Raw genomic sequence first — 22,998 nt, 5'->3', positions numbered from 1 at the left:
TATATAAAAAAAATTATTGTTTCATTGAACTATCTATAATTTCATCACGTATGAAATTTATCCGAGAATGACTATAGTTTCCATGGTTTTTTTTAGCGTATAACAAAATCAAGTAAAATATTATTAAGAATAAAATTTGGATTACAATCAAATTCTGTAAAGACTACGCCATCATGTGATCTTCTTTTAATTTATGTAATATTATTAAATAATGTTAAACACTAGATTTTTTTTAATAAAATATATTTTAAAAAAAATTAAAATTTTTTTATTATTGACGTTAATAATGCAAGTGAATAAAATCACTAGATTATTACGTGTTAATAAATGTACAAAGTGAATAAAATCACTAGATTATTACGTGTTAATAAATGTACAGAGTGAATTAGTTCACTCTATATACTGTTTGCTTTGTTAAGTGAACAGTGCTAACAAAGTAGGTGCATCTCGCTTTTCCTTGACCTGCATTTCTGTGTGATTTTTGGTGGGTCCCTTGAACTAAAAAACACTATTTATCACTTTAACTAAACAACATAAAATTATGGTTTTTTTAAAATATAACTGTTGTCGCGTAGACAAACATGCTCCTACAAATGTTTCCAATTAAACTGGCGAGGGTTGATTTGAATTGCCTGGATGTCAGGAAAAACCTAATTTGGCTTTATTTTTAATTTTATTCACTATATATATATTTTTTATTAACGTGGGTGTCCGGGCTAGCTTGCGCGCACCACGACTAATCCCACGGCCCACTGAACATCCTGCAAGCCCAGTGAGCAGGTAAGGCACCGCAGGGGTGACAGGAATACCGCACAGGAAGGACCCAATAGAGATAGGAAGGGAACAAACTCTCCAGCCCCACTTCCCCTGGAACTCGAACCGAAGTTCGAAGGAAGGAGAGCTGCCCCAACAACCACTGAGCCAACAACCTTGTTCGCTATTTTTTTTCTTAAAAAAAGTAGGTGACATATTGACTGTAGTAAATATGACATGTCATCTTTGATCCCAACTTCTATAACCGAAGAGATGGCTTGAAAAACATGCTATGGTTTTATAAAAAAAAAAAAAAAATTTCAATTTATTTTAATTTAAAAATAAAAAAAAACACTTTTATAATCTTAATATACTAATTTTTTATTATAAAAACAAAATCAATTCAAAAACCCATAAGATATGTTGTCTGTAGCCTAATTTCTTGTCACTGGAAGTGGTTGGAAATTATAATATGATTTTTTAGATCCAAAAATTTAATTTTAAATTTATTTTAATATAAAAACACATTTAAAAAAACTTTTATAGCTCTAATACAAAAAATATCTCACAAAAAATCAAAATCAATTCAAAAATATAGAAAATGTATCGGCATTAGCCCAATTTCCTATCACAGTAAAGGTTGTTGGAAAAACGAATTAGAGTTTTTTGAATAAAAAAATATAGTTTTCAAAACTTTTTTTATTTTTAGTTTTCATGTTCTTAAAATATCATGTTTCAATTTATAAAAGAGAGAAAATATTGGTGGTTGGCCATGTTTCGATAATAATTTTATTTTTGTGTGAGAGAAATATCATTTAGGTATAAAGAAATTGATTTTAATGTGAATAATTTTTTTTTTAATGAGACAAATATCATTTAGGTATTTTGAGCTTCCATCTCACTAGAAGAAGTAGATTGAGGTTAAGGAATAATTTTTTATTTGATTTATTACTAATTTAAAAATGCTTTTAAAATTAAAATTTAATTTATTAAAATTCTTAAAGTATTTGTATTTATTCAGATAAACAATATTCACCTCACATATATTTCAAATTAAAGATATTGGAACTAACTTTCAATCAATACGAACTCAAAGGAATAATTTACTCCTTTTGTCATTTTTACTCTTTTTTTCCTTTATTTTAATTTTTGGAGGAAGAAAAAGAAAAAGAAGGAGGAGGAGGAGGAGGAGGAGGAGGTAAAAGGACTGTTCAATTAATTCTTATATGCTACAAGGACTAAGGAATTAGTCTTAATAAATACAGGGACTGGTAATTAGCTCAAACCCAATCGATGGCGTAAAAAAAGAAAAGCTCTACCGATGCCCGAATACAGATGCTTCAGCCCAACTGAGAGCCCGACCCAACAAAAGCTAATCTACCAGTCATTATGCACCATCTCACCATTTTCTGCTACAATAATCAGAAAGAAAGAGGCTCGGAGAATCAGAATGGGTAGAAGCAGAGGAGGAGGAGGAGGAGGAGGAGGAGGAGACACAGAGCTTCACGCCGCGGCGAGGTCAGGTGACATGAAAGCGGTTGAGTCAATTGTCAGCTCAAACCCTTTGGCTATTAACTCTAGAGATAAGCACTCTAGAACCCCGTATCCTCCTCCCTTTTCCATTTTCGTTTTCTTAATCCTTTATTTAGTATTTTAATCATTATTTTTTCTAGTATTTCGGGCTTAACATGATCCAGTTAATAGCATATTCAAGATTTTGCTAGCTTTAGAGTACGCTTACTTTGATGATGACTTGAAGGTAAAGTTCACTACTCTGAATATTTTATGCCCTTTTAGAGACAGAGACAATCTTGCTTGAAATAGAGCTGATTTCCCATTACCGAGACAAGAAATGTGAGCCAGACAATCTTTTGTTGTTGTCCAATTATCCTCAGAATTCGGAAAGGACTCGAAGAGTAAATGAAATTTTCTGTCTTTTGTATGTCTGTGTCTGGCTTCATCTATTTAGCTTGTTTGTTTTGCTGTCTATTAAAATTTCTAGGTAGATATCAGCATGATGAATAAGTAGATACGAAGCATTTATAGACTAGAAAATACTTGAATGAAAGTAGATGGATTGACTGGAGTGAAGTCCAATGTGTGCTCTACATCCATATGCATGCTTGTTTGCCTTATCTTGCATAATTGAAATTTATAGTTCAAGGAAAGGTGCCTGGAAATTAACATTTTGAGCTTTTACTACTAATAAAGATGGTTGCAAACTTGTGTTATAAAATGAAATAAGAGAATAATCATGTCAGGCATTATTTGTGTAGTTTTCATCTTTAGTTTCATATGTTCATTTTCTTATTTTCTTTCATGAATATGCTGGCTCTGGTGTTTCATGCTAATTTCTAATCAGAACTCCAAAGGGTACTGAAATTGCTGGGTTTTAGAATTTTTCTTCCTTGACACCGTACCCTCGTTTCATAGATTGCATTTAGCAGCATGGTCAGGGCAGGCAGAGGTGGTGAGTTATCTCTGCAAGCACAAGGCTGATGTTGGTGCTGCTGCCATGGATGACATGGGAGCAATTCACTTTGCCGCCCAAAAAGGCCATTCAGAAGTTGTCCGAACTCTGCTTTCATCTGGGGCCTCCATCAAAGCGTCCACCAGAAAGGGCCTTACTCCACTTCACTTTGCTGTTCAAGGGTCCCATCTGGAGCTAGTCAAGTATTTGGTAAGGAAAGGAGCAAGCCTTACTGTCAGGACAAAAGCAGGAATGACTCCTCTTGATCTGGCAACCAATGAAGAAATCCACGTGTTTCTGGAAGAAAGCGAAAGCACATCTAAGAAAGGAACCTCGGACGGAAAAGACAAACCTGAAGCATCTGAACCAAAGACATCTTTGCAGGATAAATCAGAGAATTCTGGTGGTGAAACTAATGCTGGAGAGCATGAAGAACAGGAGATTAGAAATGAAAAGAGGAAGGGCGAAGAAGATGATGCTAAGGAAACTTCATCGGAACCGAAAAGAGCCAGAGTAGCACTTAATCATCTTCTGAGTGCAGATGACACTCAGGAAGAATATCTGTAAGGATAGTATAGAAGATAGTTGGGCTAACTAACCTCTTAATCAACACCCCGGCATCAATGTTGTCTTGAGAGTATATCTTTGGTATGGCTTTAAGTCGATTAACTCGTTGTTTTTTCGTTTTTTTTAATGATTTTTTTTTAAAAATTATCTTTTAATATTTTATTGATAGAAAATTAGATTTCATCATTTATTTTAGTTTGCTTTCTACAAAGTTATTTAAGTTTCATGATCTGAGTTATATTCTTTTTTTAATTTTATTTTTAATATTTTATTTATTGAGAATTAAGCCTTTTGATTTATTATATATGAGGTTATCCAGATCTCATGACCCGAGTCACAAGTTTGACGAGGTAATTTAAGTTGACTCGATGATTTTTTTTTTTAAATTTTATCGTTTAAAAATTAGGTTAATTGAGAATTGTGCATCATAATTTATTTCGATTTGTTTTCTATGAAGTCATCTCAATCTCATGACTTAGATTGCGGGTTTGGTTGGTTATCTCGAATTGACTAAGATCATTTTTTAGTTTGTTTTTTATAAGTTTATTTTGATCTTATGATTCAGATCACGAGTTTGGTGTGTTAACTTGAGTTGACTCTGGTTTTTTTTTGTATTTTTTTAATTGATTTTTTTTTAAAAATTAATCATTCAATATTAGATTGATTAAGAATTTGATTTCATAATTTAATTTAATTGTTATAGAGTTATCCTGATATAATGATTTGAGTTATAAGTTTGACGGTTTAATTTAGGTTGACTCAAATTATTTTTTTATGGTTTTATTTTTAATTTTATTTTTTAATATTAAATTAATAAATAACTAAATTTTATAATTTATTTTGATTTATATATTAGCTGTTTGAATATTTTTAATGTTTATCTAGTAACTTACTAATCTATAATCATACTCTATTTCTATAAGTTACTATTGTAATATTTAGGGTATTTAAAATCTAACTTTCATGTATACAAAGCATTAATTCTTTCTGGGGTTAAGCAAATCATCAATTTTTGAATCCGTGAGAATTTGTTTTTCACTAATGTTAATTCAAATTAGAAAAGATAATATGAAAAAGAAGTCTGCTTAGTATTTTAACTAACATTAACAGAAAATCTAAAACATTGCGAATGCTTACTGTGTTTTTTTTTTTTTACCCTTCTTTTCACATAAAAAAAAAAAAGCTTGCAATTAAGGGTGTTATTGTCTTTTAGAAAGGATAAATTCGTCATTTTGAAATTTACACATGCAAAGAGGTCTTTTTGCATTTTTTTTAACCGTAAGATTACTTATAAAATAACTTTTATGACAAATGAAAATGAACTTGAATCCAAGGGCTCTTTCCTTTTTCAAGGAACGATTAAATTATGTAGTTGCCCTTGGAAACAAAAATACTAATACTTTCATGCAGGAGCCTTTTCGTCTTAAACTAAAGTTTTTTCATTAAACACATATGGATTAGGGCATTTCAGTTTTTTTAGTTTTTTTAAGTCTTTCTATAAAATTGATTTATTTTTAATTTTATTTTTTAATATTTAATTTTTTTTTAAAATTAATTTTTATATATTTTTTTCACATTTATTTCTATAGAATTATCATGATTATATGTTCATAGTTATAGGATTAGCATGTTAACTCAGCTTTACCTGAATTTTTATTTTTCATTGCTTTTAATTTTTTTTTTTTATTTTACTTATCAACTTGGATTGTTTTATAATTAGTTCAATTCACTTTCTCTAAAATAGTTTTTTTTTTTTTTTTAGCATGGATGATCATTTGATTAAATAATTTTTTTTAAAAAAAAGTTAAATATAACTAAGAGAATGACTAATGTTATCAAATAAAATATTTGAATTTTAATTATTTCTTGATCAAATATTAATTTATATAATTAGATGGATGTATAAATATTTTAATTTATAATTAGAAAGTTTTTTATATATAAAAAAATACATTTGAAAAGTTTATATATTTATTTTTTATTAAAAATAAAATATCTAACCCGGAATCACAACTCGCATAGCTAGCTTCATTCATTTTGAGTGACAAGCTGCTATAATTAAGAGATTATATTAATTATATACAATTGAAAGTTTTTCCACGACACTTTTGTAATGTGTTTTTTTTTTTTTTTAATTTAAAGGTACGCTGAATTTTGAACGGTAACTTTTTTTCATCCAATGCTGTAGGGTTAAAGTGTCAAATCATACGAGTACCTTTTCAGTTTGATAGAAAAGAAAAATGACAATCAAATTTTGAAGCAGGGGATTTTTAATAATTTCTTAAAATAATTAAAGAAAAAAAAAGAAAAGAGAAAGCAGAGCATGAAACGACAGCATTTAAAACATCAACTCGAGAAAAAAGAAAAAACAAATGCACAGGGAAAAATACAGACAGAGGTCTCTCCAGCATCTACCCTTTGCTTAACTATCCCAGCAATCCCTCCCTCACCCCCTCACAGTCTCACCCAAAACTTGAGCCATGGATTTGCTCTCACTCTCTTCCTCCACAGCAACCCCGCTCTTTTCCTCTCTAAAACCCACTCTCTCTCCCCACCACAACCTAAAACCACCCACTTCACCCTTCCCCTTCCTTTTCAAACCCCTAACACCATCTTCTCCAAAACTTTCACCTCTCAAAACCTCCCTTAAATCCTCCCTAACCTTAACCCCATTTCCCCAACTGGCCTCCCCTCAAACACCGGCCACCTCCATGAGAGGGGCCGAGACGGACGCTATGGGCCTCTTGTTGAGGGAAAGGATTGTGTTTCTAGGGAACAATATAGATGATTTCGTGGCTGATGCTATTATTAGTCAGCTGTTGCTTCTTGATGCCCAGGATCCTACTAAAGATATCCGTCTCTTCGTTAACTGTCCTGGTGGTTCTCTTAGGTAATCCTAAACAATATCCATTTTTCATTTTCTTATTTTGAGCTCAAAGTTTGAATCTTTTTTACTATTTTTTTTTATAGGAAAGATGGATACTTAGATTTTTTATCTTGTTTATTAAAGCAGTGTGTGGTTGGTTCAAGTAATTGAATTGAAGTGGGATTAGTGAAACGCATGGGTTTTAATCCTAGTCCAGGGGGAAAAAATGGTATTGAAATTCTTTGGAATGGTTATTTGTTGTAGAATGCATCCAAGTGAGTCTAGTTTATATAATTAAACAGCCTCGAGGCTTCACATTTGCAAGAGAACTGATTATAGATTGATGGTTAGTTTCATCTTGATATTGTGGGAACGGAAAAATAAACAACATATAAAAGTGAACAAGAGCCATAAAGATCTTTGAGAAGCGTGTTTGTAGGTGATAGATCCACTTGGGTGATCTAGGGCAAAGAAAATCTATTTCCTTTTTTACCATTTTGTTTTTTTTGTTCACTTGCTGATCAGCTTTTAATGATATTCTGCACAGTGCTTCAATGGCTATCTATGACGTGGTGCAGCTTGTGAGGGCTGATGTTTCCACAATTGCCCTTGGCATTTCAGCTTCAACAGCTTCTATAATTCTTGGAGGTGGAACGAAAGGCAAACGTTTTGCAATGCCCAACACACGGATAATGATTCATCAACCTCTTGGAGGAGCTAGTGGGCAAGCAATAGATGTGGAAATTCAAGCACGAGAAATTATGCATAACAAGAATAATATAATTAGAATTGTTTCGGGTTTCACTAGTCGCTCGGTTGAGCAAGTGCAAAAAGATATGGATAGAGATCGTTACATGTCTCCAATTGAAGCAGTTGAATATGGAATAATTGATGGAGTTATTGACAGAGATAGCATCATTCCTTTGGCTCCAGTGCCAGAAAGAGTGACACCGACCCTGAATTATGAGGATATGCGTAAAGATCCAATGAAATTCTTGAATCCTGATGTCCCTGATGATGAGATATACTAGCCCAGAGCATCCTTTACAGGTATCTTACTCTTAATGTGTTCCTTGCAATGTTCATGAAGCTTTAAGAATTACATGTCCTACATTGGGGGTTGTGTCTGCATTTTGCCAAACTGGGTTTCTCTGAGAACAGCTGTAGGAAATGGTTGCATGCGTGTCTTTGTAAAATGTTTTCTCATTTTAGATAAAACAATGCCTTCTTAAAATGTAAATGGCTGGTTTGACATGGGTCTCAGTATATTTCCAAGAAATAAAATAGATTTTTAGAATGCAATACCTAATTCATTCTTGTTTGAATTGGAGAGGAAAAAGCTCAGTGAAAGCCAGGAATGGATCAAAAGAATCAGGTTTTGCTAAAAAGAAACTAGGCAGTTCCCTTCCATATTGTGTTGTGTAACCTTCATTATAGACTTGCCCATATATTTTGCAGGCTAAACCATATTTTACTTGAGAAAGAATGTGGAATCATTGTTATAAAAAACAGACAAATTCTTTTGGTGCTACAACATCGAGCGCCTTCTTTTCCTTCACTCTTGAATGAGAATTAAAGGAATCATAGTGTCTTACAGAATTTGTAGCTAGTCTGATAAAAGCAGCTAATTATAATACAAATGGTAAGAACCGAATTGCTATAATGCTCCAAACTCATGGATTTGATTAAGGTAGGCACTTGAAAATTGACTGCTTACAAAGTACACCAGTGCAGTTACAATTTTGATCTCCAATAAGTCCACTCAACTCAATTAAATCTCAATCCCAAACTAGTTGGGGCTGACTAAGTGGTTACTTCTTCTTCTTCTTTTTTTCAATTTCTTTTATGCTTGTCATTCTCTTTAGGGCATTTTGGATATTGTCATGAAAAGGATGCTTGTTGTTTTTTGTTGTCAAGCCCAACTAGCTTGTCATTCTGCTTGGAAAGTACAATGCCGGGGCGTGGCACCTGGCAGCAAGGGTTGGGTTCTAGATTCTCAACACCTTTGGTCATTTAGTAATCCCATTGCTTAGATTGGACATTGTTATTTTTAACTACTTTAATATTAGTTACAGTGCAGTGGGAAGAGTTAACAGAATTTTCTGTGTTTTTATATTTCTTCGTGCTGGATGATAAGATTGATGCAAGAGGGCAAACTTGCACCATCACTGAAATATGAGATGGTTTATGGTCCCTCCCTTTGTTTCTTAGTGGAAAAAAGAGAGAGAGTAAATAATGACAAACAAAAAGAATACTAAAAGCTCGAGTTACTTCCTTGCCCATCGTTGACTGGCTGTAGTCATTTTGAATTGTTTAAGGCCTCCTTGTCGTTGAAATACTTGTGTATAATAATGTAAAGCTTGACAACATTTTCAATCCTCTTCATCGCTCATAAAATCTATAGGATAAAAGCTTAGTGCTATGATGTAGTTTTTTATGTAGGTGTGCATGATGATCAATGAAACTTCTAAATATGAATCAGATTTTTTCCTTTTGAAATCCTCTTAGCCAGGTATACATCACGGTTTGGAGTTGACGGATTGTCCATGCGTTTGAATGGTCACCTGCGGGAGTTGAAACAGTTTTTCTTGCTTTGCTGACCAGCCTGGACCACATCAAATTCAGTGGATTGATACTACAACCTTAAGCTGTTTCCATATCTTGTATGTTACTTTAATAAATTCTCCATTAAAAGAGAATTATTTGATTATCATCCTCATTTTGTACCACACTTATGAATACTATTGCAACTGATTGAGCTTTAAAATGTTGGCACTGATTTGATATGATTCAGTCAGGGAAAGGGCGAGTGACTCAAATCTTAATACTCAAAAAGTGAAAAGCGTACCATCATTCCACTCTTACTGTGATCGTTCATTTAGTGCCAGTTGCATGTATAAAGGGCAGTGGATCTTTTGGGGTTTGAATACAGGATTCTGATGGCACTTTATGCTGATGCGAACTTTATGCTGGAATCCTTTCACACCAACTCCCAAGAGTTTGAGGTTCCAAACCCATCCCCTGTCCCTAGTGAGAAAAGATAAGTGATTTCACAGCAGTCCTAGTGAGCTTTCCTTATGCCGGTGAGACCAATCTGATCTAATTTGGTGGGGTGGACGGAACGGTATTATAATCCGATGAACTGAGCAGATGAATGCATCATAGCAGAGCATTGCTGACCTCCTTGTGTTTAGTCTCTTGGCATTTCTTTGCTCGACGTTGCACAGAAGGGGAAAACAGCAAAGTGACTGAGAGAAGACTCGAATAAGTAACAATATGTTTTTATTCTTGAAACGTTAAAAGCACGTCTAACACGTCCTTTTGACACAACAAGGCTTCTTCCGTTTTGGAAAGAATCATTGTATTCTTTCCCTATTTCCTTTCTCCATGGATTCTATGCATTTCTTTCCTTGCCCGCTCTCTTTCCTTCAACCAAGGGTGGGGAAAAAAATGCTTTATTGCTTGAGCAATATTAAATTGCCAAATTTAACAACATTTCTATCCACACTAAAAGTAGAACAAAGAGCGATAATCAACAAAACATGGCCCCAGAACCAGTCATGGAAGTTAAAATTCCTCCTAGAGTTGATCTAGCAGAAATTACAAGGTCAACGAGGGATCTTCCACCGGCTCACTACACATTTAAGATCGAAAACTTCTCCCTACTTGCAAATGCAAAGATAGACAACGTCGAATCAGGTGACTTTCAAGCTGGCAGCTACAAATGGTATGTGGGCTCAACTTTAGTTCCATGCATGGTTGGCCTCAAATGGTGTCTTTATCTTCCTCTGAATTTACCATGTTTCCTTTCTTTCCATGATAAAGATTTTTGAACTGCAGGAGATTACGTCTCTATCCTAACGGAAACAAGAAAAACAACGGGGATGGACACATATCTCTATATTTGGCATTTTCCAATTCAAATGCACTCCCTTTTGGCTGGGAGGTCAACGTGAACTTCAGATTGTTTGTTTATAACCAAATCCAAGACAATTACTTGACTATCCAATGTAAGCTAGCACACAACTTGATCAAATGGTCCTGTGAGACAGGGCTTAACCATTGTTTTTATTCAATTATTCTTGCACACATTAAGGACTCGAAACGTTTGCTGATCAGATGCTAAAGGAAGGGTAAGACGCTTTCATGGAATGAAAACAGAATTGGGTTTTGACCAATTAATCCCCCTGACTGTTTTCAATGACGAGTCAAAGGGATATCTAATTGATGATCGTTGCATATTTGGAGCTGAGATTTTTGTTATTAAACCTACTGGCAAAGGTGAATGCTTGACCTTGGTTAAGCAACCTGTCATCGACACTTATACCTGGAAAATTCAGCACTTCTCAGCACTGGATCAAGAATCTTACAAGTCCCAAGTTTTTTCTTTTGGAGGGCACAAATGGTACGTAAGATTAAATGAAATGCTATATTTATTGGTATGTGTGTATTAATTTGTTTTCAACGTAGGGCTTTGCTGGTTTATCCGAAAGGGAATTCAACAGAGAAAGGAAAAAGCTTGTCTATCTACTTAGTAATGGAGGATTTTGAAACTCTTCCATGTGGACGAACAACGTATGCTGAATACATGCTGCGTGTGAGAGACCAGCTTTTCGGAAAACATATCGAAAAAAAAGGTCAATTCACAACCTCTGCTTAGATTGTTAGAAAAGAAAAGAAAAATTGTTCTGTCAAGCTTTATTTTTACTGATAAATGGTTTAATCAATGTGCTGCAGCCTCTTTCCATTTTTCTAATTCAATCAAGGACTGGGGTCACCTAAACTTTATGTCTCTCGATGACGTCAACGCCCTTCCAAAGGGATTTCTAGTTAATGATACTTTGGCTGTTGAGGTACAAATTCAAGTGACAACGGTGGTCAAGGAATTCTCCTGAAGTTGCTCGTCCGATCATGTGTGCCAATACTCCTAAAATTTGATATTCAGAAACTATTGTGAGTCAAGAATTTGGTGGCAAAAAGGCTGCCTTGTCTTTAAATTGGGAGTATTGATTGTCCATATTCTTTAAGCTGTTCTAATTCTTAATGTTGTTCCTGCATATTTCTCAACAACTTTTGTATCCTATCACTTACGGTGTGTTTATTTTTGCTTTTGTTTTTATATTTGCTTTGAGGTACAGCCCTCTATAGCAAAAAACAAAGGAGCAAAAACAGTAAATTTACATTTTTATCATTGCGTATTTTGCTTTGAGTGTTGAGCTCCATTACTAAAAATAAACACAGTAGCAAAAACAAACTCGAACTAGTTCAAAAACAACTTGTAAGACTGATAAAAACATCGGTTAGCTTATAAAAAAACTTTAAAATGAAATTTTTCTAAGTAATGAAACAATAATATATTGAATGATTATGATCAGTCCATGATCTGAATTATTGACTCAACCGAGTTTAATACCTCTATAAAATGCGCTACAGATTTGTTATTCATAAGGACCTGAAACCTGTTTTGATGAACTTGAAATCTGGTTGGGGTACAAAAAAGACGCTGCTAAATTAAGCTTCATCATGTCTGGCAGTATTTTGTATACAATCACAATATGAGTATGTGACTTTTCTGCCTGCATGCTTACTCGATTGACCAGAAGGAATTTACATCCTGGCACCATCTAATTATGCCTTTATGGCACCCTTTTTTTTTTTTTTTTGAAGTTTAGACCTGTCAACAGTAAAATATATATAGGAAATATAATTAATAGCTAGCTTTGTAAGAAGTGATGTTTTGCCATGTTGAGTTGTCTACTTATCTCCAACTTCTATGTCCTGATACCTGGAAATGATAAAGGAGGCGTATTAGCTCATCAGGAAGCTAACGTGACAGGTATTTTAATCTTGAGGACAAGGTAAATCGAAGCAAGAATTCTTGCTTTCCTCTTGTGACTGTTCATTGAAGGAGTCGAAGATTCCAAACTTCTTATTTTGTGGACACTTGCACGCATTTGAAGATTTTGTCAGTGTGTACAGAGTTTTCCAAGAGCTCTCACGAAATCTTTTCAATAATTATTAACAACCAAATTGCACATGATTTATCCCCGGATGCTGATTAAATTCTTTTTTTGGCGCTCCGCCCCCTCTTGATCTGGGATATTTCCTGGGTTGATTGCCAGTCATGATGCTGATTCTTCAACGATGGAGCTTCAGGTACAAGGGAGAATTCTGCCTGAAACATAAGAACACTGGCCTGCCAACCTGCACATTGTACCAAATGCCTGAGATATTGAGATTCATGCATTCAAAAAACAGAACAAACGCATTTCTAGCTAATTATTAACAGGATTACTTGCAGTTTAGGTTACAAATGTCACTCTAAACCATGCACTGTTCTGTATGTCATAACCCAGCTGTCCCGAGTCTTTCAACTTAAAAACAATAGATTGCCGGCTTCTCGAACCCTGAGTCATTGACTCGGTTCATTCATTTCTATAGTCACTCTGTCGGTAGATCCTCATATTCTGTCGAATTATTCTGGTTTATGGGTTTGGTAGCTGCTAAACATTGCATCATCAAAATTTAACAAAACACGAAAGATGCTGAGCTGTCCTGAAGCAGTTGTTGCTGGCAGTGCTTCGCACAGATTATCATTGGCCTGTGGTTTGCTTTCTATTAATTCTAATTAACGGCTATGATCTTGATTTTGACTGATTTGATCAACGAGTCCTTGTTTAGTAATAATCGCCCGGTCAAAGATGCAAAATGATGCCATTTCTTTTGGGGGAGTATTAAGTATTTGCTAATGAATTTTTTAGATTCCCTAATTAGCATTATTAACTACTGAATTAGTACAAGACTAATGTTCGCTTAGGTAATTGTTGCGTGTGCCGCCTTGTTTCCGTCCTATTCAAGTGCCTTAAACATCCTGAAAGTATTAATCTAAGTAAAAGAATCAATGTCAATTCAAGTAATTCTTGTTTAGTTTAACTGTCAGAGAATTACAAGAAAGATATTAACCAACAACTCTTGATCATGGCACTATTGAGCACATAAAATTTGAATTAGATGAAGATTTGTTATTGTTAATGATCAATATTTTATCTTTTAAGGTTTTATAGATTGTGTAAACAGAATAATTGTACTTAATATTTTAGAATTTCAGCACCACCATCTTAATTAGCTACAATCCTAAATAAGTTTTAGGAACTATATAAAATATAACTCAAAATCTACCTTTAATATGATATAACCTAAGCTTTATAGTGAAGAAAAAAAAACAGAAAAAAATAGAGTATGAACTTAAAGAAAACAATCTTAAAAAAATTGAGGTGAAGAAAAGTCTAAAAATATGTGTTAAACACTCTTTATTCAGCCTCCTTTATGTCGGAGCTGATATAGAATTAATTCATGTCATCTATCAAACTTAATTATTTGCTATAAAACAAAATTAACTTAATTATTTTTTGCTTGAAAATATGAATTTTTGTTTTTTTAAAAATTGTTCATGTTAAGAAAAAACTATATAGACTGTTTATTTATAAGTTGGACAAATAAAAATGGGCTCGTAAATAATAATTCTTTATAGACTTAAAAAATATTTTATAATAAACTCAAACCCAAACTTCAGCTTTGGACCTCGGTCCAGCAAAGTAAGTTTGACTTAAACTTAAACCCCATTTAACCTAAGATCTCTTCTCTCGTAAAGCTTTAGTGTCTTAACATCTCAATTTTAACTTTTTAACTTTTCACAGCTTCAAAAAAAATCTTGTAATCTTTTAAAGTGGGATTGAGGGTTCTTCAATTTACAAAACATGACAATTAAGGATTTTTTGAAATTAAATTTTCATGTACCAAGGATTATGATAATTTTTTTTATGCATGTGTATAAGATAGTCATTATATATATATATATAAAAAAAACTAAAACCTGTGGGAAGGGTATTATGCATATACCTTGATTTATTATAGACTTTAATAATGAATTTACAATTTGGCCCTTTAAAAAAATCACGAAAACTATCTTTAAGGGGTATAATTGTGATATCCCACATCGAAAACGAGCATCCAGAATCAGGGTCTTATTAGTAGTGTTGGTTGCTAACATGTTGTATGTGTTTAGGGGTATCAGGCTCAGAAGTGGATTCGTGTCATCAAGAACAAAACCGTGAGAACGGTAAGGTCCAAAGTGAACAATATACAACATGTTGGGCCGGGCTGTTACAATAATGATCTTTTCACTTGGTTCATTTATCATTGTTTAGGGTCATCTTGATCTTTTCATAAGTTTTTTTTTATAGTAAAATCACTTTATTGCCCTTAAAAGTTAAAAAAAAAAAACATTTAACTTTGGTCTAGGGTTTTTTTTTATATTTCACATTTTTTACTACAATGTAATGACTTTTTCACCCTTGGAATTAAATTTTCAAAAGCTTGATTGCAGGGGCTCTTCGTCATTTCACAATGGTTTTTTCACAATAATTTTTTGGTTCTAGAGGCAATGTGGTATTTTTATATAAAAAAATAAATTAAAAAGTTGTGCAACTAACTCCGGTGGTCAAAACCATTATTCTGTTGTGTCATTTGATTTATCTCGACCTTCTCTTCCTTTCTATATAGCTCATGTAGCCAACAGACAGGCTTTCGGTGCGACACCGACAAACTTTTCTTCCTTTTCTTCTTTGTTATCTCTTTCCTCCTAAGAATATATTTCCCTCCAAATTTGTAGATTAACCCTTCAAGTGTGTTTTCTTTTCATTTTATCTCTCTCTTTTTACTCCTATTTGTTTTATTTTAATTAATTTTTAAATTTTTTTTTCAATTTCATCCTCCTTCAATTTCTTAGCCTGTCAGATTTTTTTTAGTACTTTTTTTTTTTTGCTTATGGTAAGTTTTTTAATATAATATTTTTTTTTTCAATTTCATCCTTCAATGTTAAATTAGTTGAGAATTAATTATTTTAATTGAACGCGGTATGTGATTTCATGGGTTGTAAATTGAATTATTATCCCAAGTTTAGAAGATTTGTTTGAACCAATTACTATGAATTAAAATAGTAAATTTACCATTTTATCCTTAAAAAACTTTCACATTCACTCCCCTTCAATTATTGTGGATTAGCCATATATAAATTGATTAAAGTTACTACTTTCTATTTATATTTTTTTTCACGGTTAAATTACTAGAATATCTTTAAAAGCAAAACAACACTTAACTTGGGTCTACGGGTTTTTTTTTAAGAAAAAAGTTTCACTCTTAAAGCTTGACTTCAGGGGCTTATTCGGAATCTTATAGGCAACTTGGTCTTTTAATTATTACTGATAATAATGAAAAAAAACTATTTTTTTATTTCTTCTTTTAATTTTGGATTGGTTGAGAAATAGATTTCATGAGTGATTTTCTTTTATGTTTGTATAGGATTATCATGATTTCAAATAAACATGAACTTTAGGGTTGATACTCGAGCATCCATTTTTTTTAATCATGTAATTTAGTAAAAAAAATTAAAAAATAGAGCTATTAAACTCAGTTGAGTGAATGATTCGGGTCGAGGGATGACCGGGATCACTCAATATGTTGTTGTTTCAATACTTAAAAAAATCATCTTAAAGTTTTTCTTTTAAAAGCTAACACATGTTTCTATCAGTCTTTTAATTTGTCATTGGACCTATGAAATCAATCAATTGACATTGGATCAATTTTGATATGGTTTAATTAAAAACTCGAGTTAAACAAAGAGTCGAGTTGATAAATTTTAAGATCTACATACTTCTCCGGGTTTAATGATAATGCCAAAAAAAATATCACCTATTTTTAATATTTTTAAAAAATTACCCCGGTCTATGGCGGAGCACATGCCAATAAATTAAAAGGACCTAAAGAAAGATACACAATGGCATACCAAAGGCATTCCCTAGCATGAAAGCGCCTTCTCAACGGCACAATATTTTAGAGAATCACCTTATAAAAACAGAGGGCAAGTGCACAAGGTCCTTTTCATTGCTTCCATCAGGCCATTTCTTTATCTGTGCTAAACATCTACTTCTTTGGTGTCTAAATCACTGAAAAGGTACTTCTTCTGATAGTAAATTCATTTCACACTGCCTCTTTGTGTACTTTTACAGCAAGTGATGTTAGCTATACTGTATGATTGACTTATGGAGGATTGATTTAGCAGCTGATTGGTAGATTACACTTAGCTGATTAACTTGCTTGAACATCAGATTTCGAGACCCTTTTCGATCAAATCCCCACTACAATATTCAAAATGAAATAAATTATGAGATTAACGAAGAGGGGAAATTTTATGTACTATTACCACTGGTTAATTTCCTGCCTTTCTCAATGGTGGATACGTAATTACTTCCAAAAACATCTGGCCCTGCATACTGGTGAAGAGGAAGACGAATACTTATAATGCGAACATGTAAACTAATTAATGTTCACGTCTGAATCTCGGGGAGGTAAATGCCTAAATGGGTTCCAACCAACGGCACACTTGTAATTTTTTTTTCTGTTCTTCTGGTTTGAATTTCGATTTCTTATTGTTATTATTTTATTGCTTATTAAATTACATGATTTTTATTTTATTGTGGTGTTATTATTGTGTTATTATTGTGTAAGATGCCAGCCTGGGGACAAATATAATACTCAAACCGAAAAACGAACAAGAGTTCCTATAGGTTGATGGGCGATGAAACATTGTCTCTTTGGTGCATTATCAAAAGCAAAAGTTAGATAGTCTTGGTGCAATATATTGCAAGAACGTGTTCCCTGTATTTTTCAAAATTATTGTAGATTTTGTTTTATTTTTATTTTTTATTATTGGACATAGGTTGTATTTGTTCATCTTCTCTCGACTAGATTTTCAACTCCCAACCGGTGGCCAGGTAGGTTATAGGGATCCAAAGCCCAGTTTCTGGCCTCCAAGATTTCTGATCATTGCAAGGATTCATTTGTTCTTTCTGTCATAAATATTGCCTGCCCTTTTTGACGAGGAAGGAGGTTTGGCACATCTACTTGCTTACGGTAAAAGGTAACATGATCAATGATAGAAACAAGGGAAGCTTGACAGGCAACTCGGTTATAAAGCCAGAAAGTAGTCAGCAGCACAACTTCAGTTTTTATCAGAGGGGTGAAGGGGAGAAAGGTGTGATGGAGACGGAAGGAAGAGGGTTTACAGACCTGTATAGGAATTCAAGTGAAGAGTTGTTTCTCAAATCTTTGATGGAGACCTCAATTGGGATGCCAGTACCCACCATGGAGATGTTGGGGTTCAAGAATCTCTCTCAGAACTTCCGTACAGACAGTGAGGAGCTATTCAAAAGCTGGCTTACAAATGGAGAGGCGAGCAAAAAAAAAAAAAAATCTTGATTTCAGCATCCAAGTCTCAAGCTCATCATTTGCTTTTCTGCCTTTGCAGGATTGACTGATCATCTATACATGCCATGAGTTTTTTTTTTTTTTTTTTTTTCTTGTTTCCAAAATCAAAACACAATCACAAGTAGTTGGCTGGCTTTTACTGCATCTTCCTTGACAGAAAAATAAACAGAACATCACAATTTGTGCAGTGAAATGAACTTGGTAATGGTCTAATTCATTTGTCAATTAGTTGGTCAACTTTGATTATTGCCAGGCTTTCGATTCATGGATTGTCATTAAGTGATTGATAATCTGAAGAAGTGGCCATGGAGTTATCAAACCAAAAAACATTAACGGCTCATCTGCTAGATTTGAACTTGGCTGTTTCAAACAAAGCATCTGCCTTGCGGTTTTATTCAGAAAGACCAGGATTTTTCACCAAGTTAGAAAGCTATATTCCATTGCAAAACCTTGCTCATGCGGGGTTTGCAGTTTGGGAAATCATTCCCTTTTTTTTTTAATTTCTTTTTCCCATAGGATGGGTTGGGTTTCTTTCTGACTGATGGACTTTTCTTTTTTCAGAATGGCTATAACTCAACAAGCATGGCACATCGAACGCGACAAGCATCGAGAAGGTGAGTAGATCGAAGTAGTATATGTCGATAGAGAACAAATGAAACTGTGCCATTCTCCAAATCCAGATTGCCCTCATTTTTAAGATTTTCTTGAAGGATTTTTCTGCATTAGTTTTTTTTTTTTTTTTGTATAATCTTAATGGTGCAGAAGTGCATAACTCATGCCTCTAGAGTTAAATGATACAAGTTTTTTTGTTTTAGAGGAAACTATTGCCAATTCATCCTTTACAGACTTGGGAATCATCCACTAGGTTCCAGCTGATTGAAATGCATGGCCCAAAACTCCCTTGCACAAGAAAAAATATCGTTCGATATGCAAGCCCTTCTAGGAGTCTGAAATTCAACCCTGATGTCCTTGGCTTGTATGGGAAAATTCATTTGCTGAGGGAATTAACTATCCCATGTTTTAACATTAAGAAATCTGACTAACAGAAATATGAGTTCCCTTCCCTGCAGAACACTGATTTCTTTAAAGCTTCTATTTTGCAAACCTTCCTGGTCATGACATGGCCAGCTTTAGATTGATACGGAATCATCAAGGTGAATCATATTGTACAGGAATGAAATATATAATCATAAGAGATAGATGAATTGCTACTCTGTTATGGGTTTTTTTCGTTTCCATTTTTGGCTTTAGTAGGCTGCCTTGGAATGTCTTACCATCCAAGTGTTTGAAACTTCTATGATCAGGAAAATAGATAAATAAATCATTAAATGCTTCATGTGACATTGAGGTAATCTAACATTTTGAGGGTTCTGGCAACTATGGATATCTCTTTTGGTTATGTTCTTTTCCCTTGTAGCTAAATATGCTTAGCAAATCCTTCCCAGTTGTTTGGCGTTTGATAGAGGACACCTATTTTGCCACCAATTCTTTGGGGAACTGCCCTCTCTGTCATCCTTCCAGTTCCTCAAATACTCCTCGGTAGCATGTGTAACTGCTCTTTAAGGAATATGGTCATAACTTCTCCATACCTTGCATTTAATTCGTCGCTCCTTCAGTGTTTAAAAAACTTCTAAACTCAGAATTCTGTCTATAATGATTCAATAACTGCAAAAATTGACTAGTTATTTAATGGAAGCTCTCTTATTCCGATGACATGTATAACACATAGTTACTCCAATGATAAACGCAGGATATCAAGTGAACTGGTCAATTTGACCAGCCAGCAACATGGGAGCACACCTCAGAAGAAAAGGAGCAATGATGTCCTATTCACGCAAAATAATCCAACAGCTGATGATGCCTCCAATGATCTCAATGAACAGCCAATCAGGTAGCTTCTGCACCCTTCTTCCATAATGATCTTATTTGTACAACGTTATAAGATTTCCAGATTCGATCATCTATGCGCATGTCATATGATCCTAAAAAGTTAGTAATGTGCCGCCAAGAGCAAAGTGATTCTGATTTATCATTTTGTTGTTACTACTTTTAGCAGGAACGATGTTGAAAGGACCGTGCAGGCTAGTAATTTATATCTGGCTAAGGTCCGTAATAATTTTTTAAAATCTTCAGAAACTTCTGCTCGATTAAACCTCTACAATTCTGACAGTCTCTAATCTCTTACTCAGGCGTGGTTTCACAGTTCTCAACCCATGACAAGAAGTCGATCCTCTGAACTAAGGTATTAGCATTATTGCGCGCGTTTGCATAATAATGATAACAATCACATCCTTCAAAAGTTTTTTGTTAGTGATACCTGCTGTAATTCTGGCTCCAAATTCTTCATCTAGCTGATTATCTTACATCTGGCAGAAGTCCGTGGAATGCATTCTTTAAGACATAGAAATGCATTTACTCAACAGTACAAAGAACAGTTGTTTCCTTTGCTTCATTATCCAACATGTCTTGCAGGAGAAGGTATGCTGCCATGCAATATACTCAGACAAATATAGGTATGGAAATTATGCAGAATGCTTCAGGGCATGGTGTCAACAATTTGAATCAAGAGTTTGGAAATCCAAATGGTTTCAGTGACCCTCCTGTGCATGACACTGCCAATCAGTTGGGCACGTTCATGTCTCCAACCAATTCATCCTCATCTACTTTTAACACCCCACAAATGAGCAGCATAGATAAAGTTTCTTCTGTTGTTAACATGCTAAAGGGTACACTGGAACGCAAGAAGCTAGGTAACCAGATTGAGAAGGAAATAGTTGAAGATAGTTCTAACGCATTTTATCATGCTCAAGTTATAAACTCTACTTTTGATCAACGAAAAGGAAACGGCATTCATGAGATTCCTCCTGGAAGTTTTCAAGAAATATCACCTGGTCAAGTCAAGGACCCTGAGTTCTTGCAGACAGTTCAAGGACCCATCGATCTTGACTTCGAAGGGTTTGTAAATACCATAAATCCGGTTCAGCTGAGCACGGTTTCTCGGGAACCTTCTCAAAGTGGATCTTCTGCCGCTGCACCAGTAGTTTCATCTGCTTTCGATGCATGTGATCGCCCCAGCAACTCAAGTCAAACTCTAAGCATTTGTGAAACCTCAAGGAAACAAGTTGGAAATGGTAGGAGTTCAGAAAATGGCTTTAGAGCCAAAGGTGTGCTGTTTAACAAATGGCCTCTTTTTTTCTATCTTGAAACTTGATTGATTTAGTTTCTAAGTTGTTCCTGCATCTTATATTTCAAATGCAGATTTTAGAGACCGAATAATTGACAATTTGAAGGATGCTCGGAAGGTACTTTACATTCTTCAATGCAGAACAAAAGTATTCTGATCAAATATTTATTGCTTTACCTACTTCCTTTTTTCTATGGTAGAGGGGAGGTCTCGTCCGATATGGATCTGTGACATCAGCAGGTTCAGGTAATCAGTTCATCCTTAGAACTTCACCAGCATGACATTTGGCTTGCCTACAGCGGGCTTCACTAAAAGGAGAAGGGGTCAGCTGGAATGTGTTGCACTATTGGTTTTGATCTGTTCAAAACATTAAGGAAATAAGTTCTTGAATTGAAAAACATAACGCTTTAATAATTCTTGCCATCATAAATAAATCTGCAACTGCCACTTTTGCTATTGTTATTCTCTTCATCAGGTATTCTTGTTGTGGTTTTAAGCAAACCCTAAAAACTACGCAGATGCTTTACTGCATTATTGTGTCGTTATGCGATCATATCACTCTATCTGACCATCCAAATTTATGCAGTGGACAAGGGGGACTCAACTAAGAAGCGGAGAGTGGAACGCTCACGAAAGTAAGTTGAACTTTATTCTTTCAGCTTTATTAACTCTGTTATTCAAACTTTCATTTCATTTTGCATGGCCTACCTGCTTCAGGAACAGATTGATCTCTCATGATTAACATTATTTCTTGTTTAATATAAAGATACAAGCAATACAACTGACTGAGAAAATCAAAACCAAATGGCTAATCATCCTTTCCTTGAAGTATGTAGCATAAGGATATATGGACGATCCACACTGCATGCACCATAATTAGACCTCATGAGCGATATGAGGATGCTAGAAGCACGCAAGTGGTGTTACAAAAAATGCAATATCTTCAAGTGTTGGAGGATTGTTATTGCCTAGTAGCTTTGATTTACGTTGAATTCTTTGGTGATGTAGAATGGCAGAGGCAAAGGAAAGGAATATGACACCGGCAATTCCATCTGACATGCAAGCAGTCCTTAAGCGGTGTGAAAATCTTGAGAAGGAAGTACGATCACTCAAGTTGAACTTGTCTTTCATGAATAGGTAGTGACAACAGTTAGAACTAGATTACTTCCAATTGGGCTGTCAATAAATGCATAGAGACTTGTTCTGTTCTGTTTATTTTTCTGGACGTTTGGCTTCCAAGTAGGTTTTCTATGCATTATGATCTAAAACTGCTTTGTTATTAATCAATTGTTTTCAAATACTCTTTCAGGAAGGATTCTGAACAGACAAAGCAGATAGAAGAGCTTCAGAAACAGAACGAAGATTTAACTGATGAAAAAGAACGCCTCTTGGAAGAAATTGAGAGGATTCTAGCAGAAACAGGAGAGATGTAAAAGTTACTTTCCCTTTTGGCTCTTACACATCTCATACAGGTGTACCTTGTAAGCACCAAGTCTTTTGCAGAAGCAGCAGTAATTATGAAAGACCCAGTTTAGTAATCTAAAGACAATCCAATCCAAGTCCTTAGCAAGCAGAACACTCAAAGAAGTTAAGCCTATTCTTGATTTTCTAGTTTAGGTGTTGTGACTAGTTTGCTGATCACATGTCCATGAATGTACCAAGTGCATGGTAAAATTGGTAAATGCAACTATGTCTGACAAACTGTGAACGCAATATCAATTTTAAAAATTTGGAAGCAATGAACCAGCAGGCTGTAAAATACAAGCTTCAAGGCTTTTATCCAGAGAGATGGTTGTAATCTGTGTCAAATAGTCAACGAGCTTCTGATGATCA

General features: G+C 34.3%; 4 protein-coding genes across 9 annotated transcripts; all 4 read left to right on the top strand.

Moving 5' to 3' along the window:
* The first annotated feature begins 2,059 nt into the window (after positions 1 to 2,059).
* On the top strand, positions 2,060 to 3,904 carry LOC118028721 (uncharacterized). The gene is made up of 2 exons (XM_035032420.1): positions 2,060 to 2,355; positions 3,187 to 3,904. The coding sequence occupies exons 1-2, from the start codon at positions 2,075 to 2,077 to the stop codon at positions 3,788 to 3,790; spliced, it is 885 nt and encodes a 294-aa protein (XP_034888311.1). The 5' UTR covers positions 2,060 to 2,074; the 3' UTR covers positions 3,791 to 3,904.
* A 2,229-nt stretch (positions 3,905 to 6,133) lies between these two features.
* On the top strand, positions 6,134 to 9,435 carry LOC118028723 (ATP-dependent Clp protease proteolytic subunit 4, chloroplastic). Of its 3 annotated transcripts, none has more exons than XM_035032424.2 (3): positions 6,134 to 6,680; positions 7,204 to 7,706; positions 9,139 to 9,435. In XM_035032424.2, exons 1-2 carry the CDS (start codon positions 6,271 to 6,273, stop codon positions 7,685 to 7,687), a joined length of 894 nt encoding a protein of 297 aa, XP_034888315.1. In that variant the 5' UTR covers positions 6,134 to 6,270; the 3' UTR covers positions 7,688 to 7,706; positions 9,139 to 9,435. The 3 variants fall into 3 exon arrangements, with proteins under 3 accessions (XP_034888315.1, XP_034888314.1, XP_034888313.1); XM_035032423.2 differs by having other exon boundaries at positions 6,135 to 6,680; positions 9,169 to 9,435; XM_035032422.2 differs by having other exon boundaries at positions 6,136 to 6,680; positions 9,165 to 9,435.
* A 135-nt stretch (positions 9,436 to 9,570) lies between these two features.
* LOC118028722 (MATH domain and coiled-coil domain-containing protein At2g05420) lies at positions 9,571 to 11,726 on the top strand. The gene is made up of 5 exons (XM_035032421.2): positions 9,571 to 10,383; positions 10,497 to 10,666; positions 10,776 to 11,061; positions 11,127 to 11,293; positions 11,394 to 11,726. The coding sequence occupies exons 1-5, from the start codon at positions 10,199 to 10,201 to the stop codon at positions 11,549 to 11,551; spliced, it is 966 nt and encodes a 321-aa protein (XP_034888312.1). The 5' UTR covers positions 9,571 to 10,198; the 3' UTR covers positions 11,552 to 11,726.
* A 5,535-nt stretch (positions 11,727 to 17,261) lies between these two features.
* On the top strand, positions 17,262 to 22,948 carry LOC118028725 (protein CYCLOPS). Of its 4 annotated transcripts, none has more exons than XM_035032426.2 (11): positions 17,262 to 17,945; positions 18,543 to 18,595; positions 19,732 to 19,872; positions 20,038 to 20,086; positions 20,171 to 20,223; positions 20,454 to 21,145; positions 21,240 to 21,283; positions 21,366 to 21,411; positions 21,752 to 21,800; positions 22,174 to 22,302; positions 22,475 to 22,948. In XM_035032426.2, exons 1-11 carry the CDS (start codon positions 17,640 to 17,642, stop codon positions 22,596 to 22,598), a joined length of 1,686 nt encoding a protein of 561 aa, XP_034888317.1. In that variant the 5' UTR covers positions 17,262 to 17,639; the 3' UTR covers positions 22,599 to 22,948. The 4 variants fall into 4 exon arrangements, with proteins under 4 accessions (XP_034888317.1, XP_034888318.1, XP_034888316.1 ...); XM_035032427.1 differs by having other exon boundaries at positions 20,035 to 20,086; positions 20,454 to 21,112; XM_035032425.2 differs by having other exon boundaries at positions 20,035 to 20,086.
* Positions 22,949 to 22,998: the final 50 nt, after the last annotated feature.

The sequence above is a fragment of the Populus alba genome, chromosome 3 (assembly GCF_005239225.2).
Source record: "Populus alba chromosome 3, ASM523922v2, whole genome shotgun sequence".
Taxonomy (NCBI): Eukaryota; Viridiplantae; Streptophyta; class Magnoliopsida; order Malpighiales; family Salicaceae; genus Populus; species Populus alba.
Note: the sequence above shows the minus strand (reverse complement) of the source record. Positions and strands in the feature narration are given on the sequence as shown.